Genomic DNA, 14727 nt, shown 5'->3' on the forward strand with positions numbered 1-14727 from the left:
AAATGACGTCACTCTGACGTCATCAAATTAAAATTGCTTACCTATTACTCTCAGCCCATTGATAATTGCAGATCCAATACATTTGTTTTAAAAAATCGTTTTTAGACATAACGGAGCTTCATATAATGATTCAAGGGGGCATTTTGACCCCAGGTCCGGTTTAATGACAAAACTAAACGCTACAAGTGGCTAGAGTATATTATGGGCATTATACAAAAAATGCGAAAATTTTTAAAACTTTACTTCAATAATTATGCCGTGGAGTGTTTTTGTTTTATTATCTTTATCCTGCATTGCGGGAAAGCGGACTTGAGCGCTATGCATCGGTGTACGCCTTCCGACGTACACCTGACCCACGCTGCAGCCGACTGCAAGGTCTGTTTCCGGTTGTCTACTCTACTTATGACTTAAATTTTGTACTACCGTAAACCGGGGCTACTTTGAACGCCAGGGTAACTTTGAACATTTTTTTTTATTTTGTTTGTTCATTGTATGTTTACCTAAAAACGTATCTTCGCTTATTTTATTTTTCTGTTTAGCAGTCAATTTGTAAATAGTGTATGGTAAACTATTTATGGACACCCTTTCTGTTCGAAAAAAAAGAAGATTGCTGCTTTGAGACTAGTTTGCTTTCAACCTCGATTTTGAGGGAAATAATCAGTTTTGGCAAGGTAAGAATACTTCACTGTGTGTCTGAGTGGTTTTAACGCTTTTGGCCAAGACCTTTTTATCAATTGAAGGGTAAGTCATAAGCAAGTTATATCAATATGCACATCGAGTTTTTTTGTAGTAGTTTTGAAAAGCTTGAGTCATATGCTAGATGGGGTTACTTTGAACAGTATTCTGGGGTTACTTTGAACGTCAAAAGTGGATTTCGAAAATGCGGTATTCATCCTTTCGATCCGCAAAAAGTGTTGGAACGGCTTCCAGACTATGATTTGAATGAAAATGGCGATGCCAGTACCGGTACCGACACAGCTCGCAGAGTGTCAGATGCAGTTCTTGGAGTGCTCAGAATGATGTGGATGAGGACAGACCAAAGAAGAGAAGAAAGAAGATCAATGCCATTCCAGGGAAAAGCATCACATGTGATGAGATAGCAGAAGCAGGTGAGCACCAGAGCACATACCGGTAACCATTCTTTTATTTCTAGAATCCTCTGTTTTGTTAGTTTTATTGCAAAGGTTAAATAACTTAATTTTATGTACCAGTACTGGTATTGGTGTCTAATATATTTCTGCTATGAAAGCACATCATTAACTTCATTCGATTTCATTGCACTGCTGTTCTGGATAAATATTTTTGCAGGCACATCTAAAAGTGCAACTGCAGTTACCGGTACGGACGGTGAAGATGAATCGGAAGGCGATGAGTCGTATGAGGACGAAAGCATAGAAGATGGTGCTTCAGAGGATGATACGGTTTCTGATGGTGATATTGAAGAAAATAAAGCAGAAGAATCTAACAAAAAATATATTGCAATTGGAGAGTACATAATTGTTGAATACGAAGAGCAACAGTTTCCCGGTAAAGTGACAAGTGTTGAGAGCGAAGGAGCGGTGGTATCGACATTGACAAAGTGCAATCGAAATGGATGGAGATGGCCCCAAACCGAAGATGAGATGCTCTATGAGTGGGATGATATTGTCAAAGTACAGCCCAAAGCCATTCCTCTGAATAACAGAAATATTCTTCGATTTCCTGACTTCGAATACATGTGGGGAAAGTAGTTGCAAAACCTACGTTAATATGAACTGTTTTGAGCCATATTCCTTGTCTTCCTGTAGCATAATAATTGCTATTGCCAATTCGTGTACCAGTTTGTGTAAATATGTTCTCTTCAGTGAAATATGTTGTTTATTGTCAATATACTACGGTACCGATATCAAAAAGGCTTTTTAAAAACTTTCAATGTGTTTAAAGTAACCTCATATACAGCCAAATTTGAACAAACGTAAACAATTCACGTCTGTTCAAAGTAACCCCGATCACGGGGTTACTTTGAACACCGACAATTTTCTAAAAAAAGCGGTTAAGATAGAGATTAAAACTGAATGTTGTTTGTGCTATTTAGAGACCTAGTTGGTCCCCCTAACATATTGCAATTTAGTGCGGATAGGTTAAGAAACCGCTGATGCACTTCATTTTGAAGTCAAAAAGCGTTCAATGTAGCCCCGGTTTACGGTACCCATTACTCGAAATCGACCACTGGGTAGAAGCAATTATGGTAAAGTTTCTTGCCCAGAGAAACAACAGCAAATGCGGGTGGCTGAAGTCGAACATGCAGGCTCTCGACTGCGAGCCCAACGCGCTAACCACTCGGTCACTGCTGCCAGTGCCCAAGGCGTGTAACTATTGTTCTGACGGTGAAAATTCGACTCACACTGCTAGTGGATATGCCATGTCTGAGGAGTACAGCTCAACTATCCAGTGGAATCTTTCCGGTAGCTCAAATTTGGGCAATAGGCTACACAAATAATAATATTTATTTGCATCAGACAAAGCTGTCAATATACAAAACAAAGAAATAATACACAAACTGCAAATGCACAAAATCTCACTAAATAGGCTATCTAATGTTACAAGTTTACAGACAATGGTACGGTAGTGTTGCAAGTTAGAAGAACTGAAAGTATTCAGAACGATAAAAACAATCAGATGACATGGCAGCCATCAAAACTAGTTAATAGCATACATAGAATCATTATAATGAAGACGATAATTTGATATACGATGGCAATCGGACTTCATCAGGGAGGCAACAATAGAGTTTGTTTGTTTGTTTATCTTTATCCTGCATTGCGGGAAAGCGGACTTGAGCGCTATGCATCGGTGTACGCCTTCCGACATACACCTGACCCACGCTGCAGCCGACGGCAATGTTTGTTTCCGGTTGTCTACTCTACTTATGACTTAAATTTGGTACTACCCATTACTCGAAATCGATCACTGGGTAGAGGCAATTATCGTAAAGTTTCTTGCTCAGAGAAACAACAGCAAGTGCGGGTGGCTGGAGTCGAACATGCAGGCTCTCGAATGCGAGCCCAACGCGCTAACCACTCGGATACTTCGCATCTTCCAACAAAAGAAAAAACATATTTCCGAAGTAATGCATGAAATGTTATAATGTTGCACAAGACTTGATGTTCACGTACGCTATAATGTTTAGGCAAATTGTGTATAATTCTAAATGCATTATTGAAGGCAACACGCAGGCGATTAATGTTACGTTGATGATAATTTTCCCACAGATGACATGCATACATTGGAGTACAATATGAACGGAATAGAACGTTTTTAATATCACTGGAGCACTTGTAAAATTTTGATTTTAATTTGTTGGCAGAACAGATAATTTATTGAAACATGATCAAACCGTCGCAATCCTCAGGGCAGTCTTCTTGTACACAACTGAGATTGCAACAAGTTTCCCCACGACACTCTCCACATGCTGTACGCACTTTAAGCCATGTTTTCTGCAGCTGCAAGACATTGTACCACATTGATTTTTTGTTCCTTTTTTGCATTTGCATCGTACAACGTTCAATAGCCATTCTGGTGCCGGATCTAAATTGGCCTTTATTGGCATAACTGCACCTGCTGCGTCAGCTTTCCATCCCCATTGTGCGAGATCCAAGATTTCAGTGTCAAGATGCTTCCACTGACATACCTGAAGCAACAGTTTTATATCAACTTAGATAAATCAAGTCTTGCTGCCATAAAATTTTTGATTTGTAGTAGCCTACACCACATGTTTATGCTAGTCATATTATAACGCAACTTGTTTTGCTATAACTTGCATCTTTTCCTTACCGCAGTTTAATAGCGCAATTTGCTGTAATATTTTGAAGTTACCGACAGTAAACAATTTTTGAAAAATATCTTCAAGTGGTATAATCTATAGAGCAAAGACGCTTTTATACTAAATGATTACGGGTATTGTGTTACAATACCATTAGGCTACGCACTATTATTTCACCTGCAAATGTACTCTGAAGGAATGAAAACGAATTGCAGCTTCGGTGGGTGGCAATCTTTCAGGATGAACAGTGGAAGCTGTTGCAACCATCTGCATGTACTTGACGTACCGTAGTTGGCCAAGTGAATCGGCAGGTTTTACACTAAAGCTTGATGGATCAACAAAATATAGCATTACTATCGGTGAATCTCATTCAGACTGGTAGGCTACTCAGCAACATTTTCATTTCTTCTTATTTAATTAACTGTGCACCAATACAGTCCCAGTAACTAACCTTTTCAATAACAAATCTCTTCCAGCATCAGTTATTTGCTCACATGTAGAATCTAATCTCCCAAATACATCAGCAGATTGTTGAAATTCTTCCTTCTTCAGGTAATTGAACATCTTTAGCTTTCCTAAGCAACAAGACAGATGACATAATTAATCTTTGTCACCAAATAATGTGTGCATACACTCCATGCATATTGGCATTCCAAATAAAAGTATTACAATATTAGAATAATATTGAGTGGATTTGGTAATGACTGCCATCTGAATTCTTGCATATCTTTCAAAAGCTGATCAGAAAATGGTAAAAATGTATATACTTTCAGACAAGCATGGTTTAAGCAGTTCAGAAATATATAAAACACTGTAACAAACACTATAGATAAAACACTGAAAGCAAGATTAAAATGTACTGCTACCAAAGCTGATTAATTATATTGGTACCTTGTTGATATATTGCAGAAGTTGTATCACATCCACTCCAAGCATGAGCAAACAGCAAGTAATTTTTGACACACCTCATGCACCTTACAACTACTTTCGCTCTCTTCTTTTTCTTTTAGATATTGATAAAGATGACTGTCACCAATGTTTTGTGCATAGCTGATTAATGTCTTCAGTCCACCTCGTTTCACTTCTTGTAGCTTTGATACATTATGAGATTGGCATTTGATGCATAAACTTTCATTACAAAAAGCTTGATTCTGATTTTCCATTATTCAATTATCTCCATAACATCTGAAAACTAGTTTATCAATTTTAACTGTTTAATAAACTAAGCTATACAACTTAGAAATCATTACCGGTATTTCATAAAAATCTTTAAAGCTGTAAAGAGAGAAAACTAACATCAGACCTGGGAAAAAAATGGCCACACAGAACATTTGCTCTTTCAAACTTAATCTATATCTGAATATGTTATAGCCTTTACAGGTGGTCTCAGAAGTAACAAGAACCATAGCTCCTACTGGTAGGCTGGCCTCCTTATTTAACTGATAGTGTGTGCAATTACCAGAAAACGTATTGTTGCATGGATATCACTAGAAGCTACCAGGTCTCAATAAACACCCTTCCTTTGTCAGTTTGTGCACCAGTGCACTGGTAACAGTGGCCTACTACTACTACCATACTGCATTCATTGGTACAAATACTTCACACCTGCATGCAATGCCATTTAAAATCCAAAATGTTAAATGAAAGAGAACTCAACTAAAAGAACAACAGTAAATTCAAAAATTTAACATAAGCTAGAGATGATAAGACATGCTGCATGTAAAAAACATTTAGACCTGTTTCCTTTAACTTTCATCATAGCCCAGCATACCGTACTGTACACTGTTATAGGCCTAGTGCACCCGTGTAATGTGTATCGCCTGCTGCCCGGAACCCTATCTAACGTTTTGACTTCTGTTGCAAACCAAATTAAATGAATAACCTGACATAACTTACGGTACCGATAATGATGTTCTTGCAAACAGTTCCCAAAACAAATTAAACTACGGTAGGCTTGCCTGGTACGGTACTCAGTTCTGTGATATTTAGGCTAGTACTGCAGAGTGGTAGATCAAGAATCTTTGCTGTCCCAAACCTACTCAGTACTGCCTAGTTACTTACAAACCTCATGGCTATTTTTTTTTCTTTTTGTGCAACGCTCAGAGTTCAAGATCGATACCACTACATGGCTAATAAGCTGGTCAGTGGTCACCGGAGCAACTTCGACTGCCAGAATTTTACACGGCTTGCTGTTTCTGCTGAAAACATAGCTAGATTAGCTGCGCCACTAGCGGCGCAAGGTGTTGCTTAAAAAACGGCCACAACTTTTTTTGCCAAGGGTCCCTGGTTGGAGGAGAGTGATAATCCTAAACTAGAGGAATTAAGCTTTCCAACGATACTAAATTTGTTAAGGTCGCAATTTATTCCAGGCGGCCCTATATTTTCGCATTTTACGCTCAGACTATAAATCAAACCTTCAAATTCCCTAACAATTTCCTTAAAATAAAAGAACAAATATGTGTTGGAAAAAGCATAAAAAAACCAGGTTTCTATATGTAACGACTAGCGACAGATAAAAAAAAAACAACGAATGATAGATACACATGAGAATTTGATAAGCACACAAAAAAATGGCAAAAAATGAAACGAAAGAATCTCGCTCAATCAACAAAAATTTCTAAAATTATCCAATTGTTTCTGGATCTGCTACTGCCACAATTGTGCATTTACAAAATTACAATATATATACGGTACACAAACAAACCAGCCAAAATTTTGTTCTGAGTTCTCTTGCCTCTTCATACTGTGTCGTCGTCGTCGTTCGTATGAAGCAGAAAGTTTGTGATCAGCCGAATGGAAGGACTTGGAGCCAACTTTTCGTCAGATCGTCAATTGTGCGGAGGCCTGTTATTCCATTGGGAGGGGAATAGATGGGACACCCAAAGATGATGTGGTTAGCTGTTTGCTCCGTCGCACCGCACTGACAAGCAGCAGAGTCCCTTATGCCCCAGCGTGTCAAGCAAGCATTGAAGCGGCCAACTCCCGTTCTTATTCGGTTCAGTGTCACCCACTCCCTTCTCTGAAGTTCAGAACCAAGTGGGAGTGAAGAGGCAGGAGAGACATCGAATAGAGGGATTCATGTCGTCTACCTCCGCGTGGTGAATCCTGGTAACTGGAAACTTTTTCAGGCTAATGACGACAATCAGAAGCAGAAACTGCAAAAATTCATACTGTGTGAAGCCATTTAATATCAAATCATTGATAATACAGAGAGAGAAAACTTTAATTTGTCTGTTGCGAGAATAGCACGGGACAATTATACACAATATGAATAAGATAGCACCATAACCATCTAGGTACCACAACAGACAGGAAGCAGCGAAAGACTATATAAGTCATCGAGTCAGCTGCTTCCCTGTTCTTAATGTGACAAATATCAAGCATCGGTGAATTACGTTTTGTTATTTTTCTAGTTTCCCTGTTGTTACTTTTCCGTTCACTACATGTTTGTACCAGCAATGAAAAATAAAATTGAAAAGAAATTAAAAATATATCAAGTTTCCTGAACTTCTTATTTTGAGAGTCTTCAAAGCCATTTTTAAACATGAATTCTGATGTCAGAGAAGACTCCACCTTACAACAAAATACAAGTGATACTTAAACAAACACGTTTTTAAAGATGGGCTGCCTAAAACACAATTTGAAAACACGTCCTCTTTCATGACCACTCTTTTTGCGGATGACACCAGCCTAAACATGACACACCACAATTTGACTTGCCTAGAACAACAAGCCAATGAAGAAATAAAAAAGATTGATTTATGGATGAGAACCAATAAATTATCGATTAATTACACTAAAACTAATTTTATGATCATTTGTAGAAATCTTCCTGTTGCAAAATCGTTCTCTCTCACCTTAAACGGCCAAAGCATTAACAAAACTGATCAAGTAAAATATCTTGGAGTAACGATGGACCACAGATTGAACTGGAACGCCCATATCTCTGACCTTTGCACAAAATTGAGTAAAGTATGTGGCATTGCTTACAAAATCAGATACTATGTCCCATTATCCACATTACGATTAATTTACTTTTCATTATTTAAATCAAATCTTCAATATTCGATAATTAATTGGGGTAGGGCCAACAAAACGTTAGTACACAAGGTGGAAGTGATTCAAAACAAATTTATTAGAGCGTGTTTGTTTGGTGACAGGAAAACTTCGACGACCTACATGTACAGCAAATTTCAGGTATTAAAAGTGAGTGACCTTGCAAAGCTGGCATATGCACAGTTCATGTTCAAGTACGAAAATAATTTTTTGCCAGCATGTTTCTCTGGCTACTTTGTTAAATTAGACGACATACATCAACATGATACAAGACATAAGGCTAAAACCAGATTTTTTCTTCCCAGGTTTGAAACAAACTTTGGCAAAAAAACACTCCATTTCTTGTGTGTGCAAGTGTGGAGTGAAATTTCACACGATGTAAAAGATTTACCGTTCCATTGCTTTAAAAAAAATCTCAAAAACCAACTGTTACATGAATATACATGCGTACCTTAAGTGCTCAATACAAAGGATAACTTACCTTTACAGTAGGCCTATATCATCATATCGTAAGTTACTTATTAATATTTGTTCTCTACAGTTATTAGTATCAAATTGCCCTGTTTTTGTATGCTTCACATAAAAATTGTTGCAATTCGGTGGTGGTATCCACGTTTTTCCTCGTTATTTCAGGAAAACTTTCGCAAGTGCTGTAGCCTATTATAGCACACAATCACTAATTATTGGTGGTTGGTCAATTCTTGGTCGTTGCTCGTTGGTTTGAATCTTCATCCTCGGCTTACTCAGTCTGAGAATGCAGATTCAAACCAACAGTAGTTGTTTTTCAATCTCAGTGGCGAACTCTTTTTATTCAATGAAGTAGTGTGCCTGCCTCTGCACACTAGTGTGTATGAATGTGTAGTTAGATTTACTGTGATGGGGTGGTGGCTGACTAGATGACTGCTTATGGTCTTTCGCTACCATCCTGATTGCGCCATAATCTAACCAACAGTTGTACAATGCATTGTTTTGACAATTACATTTTACTCTGATTATTTGTTAATATATGGCGCTGTTAAAACAAAATAAATTGACTTGACTTGACTTGAACTTTTAAAGGCACTTCGCAGCAGCAGCCACAATTTGAACTTTTGAAGGCACTTCGCAGCAGCAGCCAGCTTCGATAAATTCTATACCGTAGCGGCGTAGCGAATCATTGCAAGGCAATTTAAATTTTCAACTTTACTGACTCCTAGACTGAAAATTTCCTGCAAAATTTCAGTGTTTCAAAATAAAATTAAAAAACCTAAATTTAAAGCTTTTTTTTCAAAAATTACCAGCCAAATTCTAATTTATAAAAAAATTGATTTCGTTTTGTAAAATTTAAATTTCCTTAAAACAAGCAATTCCCTAAAAATTTCCCTACAGCCAAAAATTTACTGCAAATTTCCCTAATTTAGGGAAATTTCCCTAAAAGTGGAAACACTGACTGTGATTGAGGTCGTTTTTATAGGGTGGCATCTGTCAAATAAAACTCCATTTTGAAACAATACTTTTTATTTTGTAACAATAATACACAATTGAATGTTGCTTTTGATCTGCAATTCCTACAAGTTTGCCTCTATACAAATTTTACTGCTGCATAGTGAAGCAAAAACTGAGTTAAAATATGGGGAAAACTAATTCTTCAGAAAAGGACGATACTTTGCCTGGAGTGTATTACAGAGAACCCTTGTCGAAACGAGTAAACCCGAAATTTACTTTTCGAGAATTGTTCATCGCATGTGCGGTGCTGGTGGAAATGTTCCATTGCTTATGTGTGGACAGTGGTGAGATGGTGAAGCACAATGATAATAAGTTTTGGACAGCATTTTCATCTCTGATTGTGATGATTATCCCAAGTATGTTAGGCCCCACTGTGCAGTACGTAGCGTTAGGCTAAGTTAAATACACTTGAGAAAAAAGTTGTAGTTTATCTGCAAGTAGCCTAAGCTAATTGTCTAGCCTACATAACCTGTCGATAGTAAACTAACCTAGAATTGTGCGCTTGAGCAACGCATTCCAAAAGGACTGCTCTCCATTCAGCGGTAGGCTACCTAATGTATGGAATAATTTCCCGGCAACAACAATCGGAAACTTCACTCTGTCATCTTCACTCTGTTCAGTAACCGGCCCTGCGTCAAGAGCCTCTATAACAGGGGTTCTCAACCTGTGGTACGCGAAGGGTTTTCAGATGGTACGCGGGTAGCTTCCGCTTTTTTCACAAAAATTTGGATTCACTACTTTGTTTTGTTTATCTGGTTTTGTTTACAAAAAAATTTCCCGAAGCCTATTATTATTGTTACGTAATTATTCCTGTTGTTTCGTATCATTATGATCTTCAAAATACAGGTCATGTCAATTGTCAACAAGGAGCACAGTTGCTTTGAAAAGTCGTACAACACTGTGGGATACTGGGCGTTAATTATTTCAAATGACTGCTCTTGATAGATATCATCTGCTGTTTTATAGCTTAAGCTACAAATAGCGTTGAATAATGCTAGTTGTAAGCTAAAAATAGATCGGAATAAAATGTTCAACAACAGTTAGGCCTACAAGGAATAAAATGTTCTCCAATAAACTTCTGGCTCAGTATGGCCTCTTAATATTCAACGTTAGCTTCCCATGCTGTCCCACAGCTACTGATATTCCCTTCCACCTGGGAATGCGAGCAAAGATTTGCAGTCATGATGAACATCAAGTCAAAAAATCGAAACCCGACTAGATGCGTCCGGAAATGACTTTCGTTGCGCTGTTAGCAAATTTACACCGCACATCGACCAATTGGTGGTCAGTAAACAAAAACTAAAATCTCATTAAATTTAGTTGTGTTGTTATTTTAGTACGCCAATATTATTCTTCTGAATAAAATATGACTCGATCAAATTAGTTGTACAGAGCGTTAAAGGCGCGGGGGGGAGGGGGCGGATGCCCCCCTGCCCTCAATTTTTCTGTGGATGGGGGGGCAGGAAGGGCAATGGTGTCCTTTTAAGGTCATGTAAGCTACTGCACATTTTGCAATACAACATAACAATTTCAGCTATCAGCTTTTAGCTTAATAATAATAATCTTTCATTTCTGCCTCAAAATAATATTCACGACACAAAATTCTGTAAGGTTGGGAACCCTTGCTCTACAAGTATGTGAAACTACCAGGAATAACCTATCAAGGCTGTGTCACTCCGAGGATAAAGATTCAAAACCAGCCAATTGTCGAATGTAGGCTATTTTTACTGATTCAATCACTATCTTTATTGAAAATTATCTAGGCCAACTGAAACGACTACGAAGGCTTACCATGCAGCCAGAGATGGGCAAGATCACCAGTAGGCTATTGGTGATCTTGAAGATCAAGATCGTGATCTTGAAGATCAAGATCACTTTTTGTGTATACGGTACTTGAAAAAAAAATGAAGTTTTTGATCAATGATGTTGCAAAAAATAATTAGCCTACTATAAGCAACCTGGGTAAAGGTATATAGTTAGTATTGCTAACTTTTACGTTTAACTACTCGATCACTGGCCTAAGAATTGTAATAAGTTAGTGACTGTTGCTATTAGGCCTATCAATTGCTGACGTAGTTTGCGTAGAACCGCAACGTCACACCCAAGGCCGAGGTTAATTACAGTAGTACCGGTACTGAAAAAGTCGCAAAATTTGCAATTAGTTTTATACTTTTTATTTATAATAAATAAATAAAAATAAAGTTTGAACTGCATCATATTTTACCAAATTTTTGTCAGTTTCATGTGGGAGTTTTTATACGTGTTACTAATTAAATACAGTAGTTTTAACTTTCAAGTCAATGTTTATTGCACCATTTACCCATCTGGCAACTTTGATACTGTTGTCTGCTTTCAAAAAAGTTTAGAGGTTTGCGGTCAGACAAACCGCTCTATAGCCTACTCAGACCTTAAACAAGTCTTGGTCTGGTTGATTTGCTGCAATAAACCACTTTACATGACCAAAGTCGGCTAGAGTCCAGATTTTTTAACACCGCCATTGTAGACTTTTGAAACATCTAAAATTGAATCACAGATAGCAAACATTTCTTTAAAATTCACACATGGAAATTGTGAACAAAGTTAAATCATTTTTATTATAGGTCAACATAAAGTACCATACACGGAAGTTGACTTCTTTATTATGACCAACACAGAAAACTTTTTCCAATTTTGAAATGGCAACACTAACCAGATTAGATGGAGACTTTAAATCGTCTTTTATTGGACACATATCATATTAACAGTGGCTTTTTGTTAGTAGTTGCCACTAACTACTTTGTACAGTACGAGTCCTAAAAAATGCCTCTATCTAGGAAGTAAAAACTTTAATTTTAAAGTGATCTTGATCTTATTGTTTTTCAAGATCAAGATACACAAAAAAAAAGTGATCTTAGATCAAGATCACCAAAAAAAAAAGATATCTTGAAGATCAAGATCACGTCCATCTCTGCATGCAGTTAAGGGTGTGGCAAAATAGATCACAGTGACTAAAAGCCCAATTCTTTGGATTAGAAGTTGTCAGTTGACCTCTTGGTTAATAAAGCGTCGCAACCGTGCCATATTAAACTGATTGTCCTGTTTCGGTATCAAGCACATTATAACGTCCGCGTTTTTATCGCTTCTGCCTTTTTCTAGACACCTGCTCATGTTTGGTATAGCCTAACTTACATTGCTTTTTCATTGTGATGGTCATAAATAAAAAAAAAAAACTGAACTTTCATCATGGCTAATATGTTCCCTGTAGACTAATATGTTCCCTGTAGACTGTAGACTATTTAGCCTATACCTACTGGATCGAAAAAAACTTGACTTAAAAACAGCACTTAACTTATCTGATGAGAATTCACCAGAGATGCTTTACTCGTCTGGTGTTGGAACTTTCCAGAGATCAGACGTTTTCCTCTTTACAAGTTATGAGAACTTAATTGCGGTCGCCTGTTCTATAGCCGTTTTTTACTAAAATTAGTTGTGATGGGATGCTATTGGCAGTAACGAGACATTGGCGGAAGAGCGTGCTGAACGGCCTGCAAGGATGTTGACAGTAGGGGAAGACGGGGCAAAGCGGGACACTTTTCGTAAAAAAACGTAATTTCAGCAACAGTGATGGTTGGATTTAGTTAATTTCTTTTTTAATCGAAAGCCTTAGTTGGTCAGCATATTATTTGGTTCGAAGATCAAGCGGAATCTTTCTACTGTTATAGTACAAATCAAAAATAATTTTTTTTTTTTAATGTCCCGCTTTATTTTTGCATGATTTGGTACTGTTTAGCCGCTTCTCTCAAGGACAACTTCTTGCTTTTCACATCTTCTATTCCATTCTTAATATTGATAGCCTATCCGTCCCTTTACCTATTTCAGTTTTTCTGTTATGGCGACGAACCATTGTCAGAATTAAATTGTGTAGGCTACAATATAAATGAATGCTGATAAATATTTTACAATCTTGAAGACTAAAAGAGTTATAAACAAAAATTCAATCAACAGAAGAACCACAGATACAATCTAGACTTCTAGAGTCTCATATTGCCCTAATGCACCGTCCCACTTTGCCCTAATACAGCTTTCCCACTTTGCCTCAAAGTATAGCCTTTAGAAAATAACATCTCTGCTGAAACCTGTAAAGTTTTAAGTAAAAGTTGCTTTTGTCACCAACAAATAGCCTACTGTCTCAATGTCTAAGATAAAAACAAAGCTACCAAAAAATTCGCTTATGCTAACGAATGTGGTAGCTACTTTTCCATCTCTTATAACAAACCATGCCAAAACACATTTTACTTCACGACACGCTTTGTGCTCTGCCCCATCGCCATTTTTTCACAGCAAATACAGTTTATAGTTGCCTAACTAGTGCTTCCGGTTACCGCTAGAGAGAGCCCAAGAATACAAAACGTGAGAAATCGCGTGTCCCGCTTTGCCCGTCTTCCCCTAACTTAATGACATCCAGCTGGAGTGTGTGAAGTCGATAGTGTTGACAGTGTCTTTCCATAGCTCTAGCCTCCGTGAGTCCAGCCGAACGAGCAGTCTTCTTGCGACTGAGTTAGAGGCAGCACCTGGTGAGGCACGAAGATGGTGTTGCCTTCATTGGTGTTCTGTTCAGGTGTTGCCTTCATAGAAAACTCGGTGAAAGAATTATATGTCAAGCTGGCTAAACGTTGGACATTCGAAATCGTAGAGTGAAAATCTCGACCTAGTTAAAACTGAATGCAACTAAGACACAATGCTTTTTCAATGGCGAAAATCATAGCCGAAAAAGTTACACTAGGCTACTAGTAAAACCATGATAGGTGGTCTGCAATGTAGCCTGACACTGTACGGAATAACGGTAATAAAGACCGTCTGCTAATAAAATTATAGACATTTTAATCTACAAAATTTTGAGGGCCCATCCCTCTGGTTACGCCTATGACTCAGGATCATTAAAAATTTCGTAGGGGGCCAACTGACTAGAAAGCCGTATGATCGTTCCGTTGTTTTCATATCAAAACTTGAGAATTGTGTATATTTTTGTTTTGTATTTGTTTACTGTTCACTTACTTTTTGCAGCAATCGCAGCTTGCACAACCACTGTCTGCCTGAATGGTCGCGTCAACCACATTCTATTTGCCAATCTGGCTCTCAGTGGAGTGCTTGCAATGACTTGGACAATGATCTACTTTGTCGAGAACCTTTATTTAAATCAAAATGTTCTTCAAGACGACTCGGGGGTTCCAATAAAAGTCAGTTCTGTGTTCCAGACGCTTTCCATCGCTACATCGACATTCAGCTTCATCTTGTACTTTTCAAGTTCTTGTTATTAGAGACGTGAGCAACGCATTCATATATTTTGTGCAAAAGAAAAGCAAATGCGAACAAGTGAATTGTGTAAACGTCACTCAAACACAGTG

At 37.8% G+C, this 14727-nt stretch overlaps 2 protein-coding genes across 3 annotated transcripts; one reads left to right on the forward strand and one right to left on the reverse strand.

Annotated features, from left to right (window-relative positions):
• Positions 1 to 2996: 2996 nt before the first annotated feature.
• LOC145771332 (uncharacterized) lies at positions 2997 to 4078 on the reverse strand. Its single transcript, XM_082583081.1, has 2 exons — positions 3980 to 4078; positions 2997 to 3670 (listed from the first exon to the last, which is right to left on the reverse strand). The coding sequence occupies exons 1-2, from the start codon at positions 4073 to 4075 to the stop codon at positions 3371 to 3373; spliced, it is 396 nt and encodes a 131-aa protein (XP_082439207.1). The 5' UTR covers positions 4076 to 4078; the 3' UTR covers positions 2997 to 3370.
• Positions 4079 to 9429: 5351 nt separating this feature from the next.
• On the forward strand, positions 9430 to 14648 carry LOC145769971 (uncharacterized). Of its 2 annotated transcripts, none has more exons than XM_082581539.1 (2): positions 9430 to 9721; positions 14387 to 14648. In XM_082581539.1, the coding sequence occupies exons 1-2, from the start codon at positions 9468 to 9470 to the stop codon at positions 14646 to 14648; spliced, it is 516 nt and encodes a 171-aa protein (XP_082437665.1). In that variant the 5' UTR covers positions 9430 to 9467. The 2 variants fall into 2 exon arrangements, with proteins under 2 accessions (XP_082437665.1, XP_082437666.1); XM_082581540.1 differs by having other exon boundaries at positions 9430 to 9699; positions 14387 to 14640.
• Positions 14649 to 14727: the final 79 nt, after the last annotated feature.

The sequence above is a fragment of the Aplidium turbinatum genome, chromosome 5, assembly GCF_918807975.1.
Source record: "Aplidium turbinatum chromosome 5, kaAplTurb1.1, whole genome shotgun sequence".
Taxonomy (NCBI): Eukaryota; Metazoa; Chordata; class Ascidiacea; order Aplousobranchia; family Polyclinidae; genus Aplidium; species Aplidium turbinatum.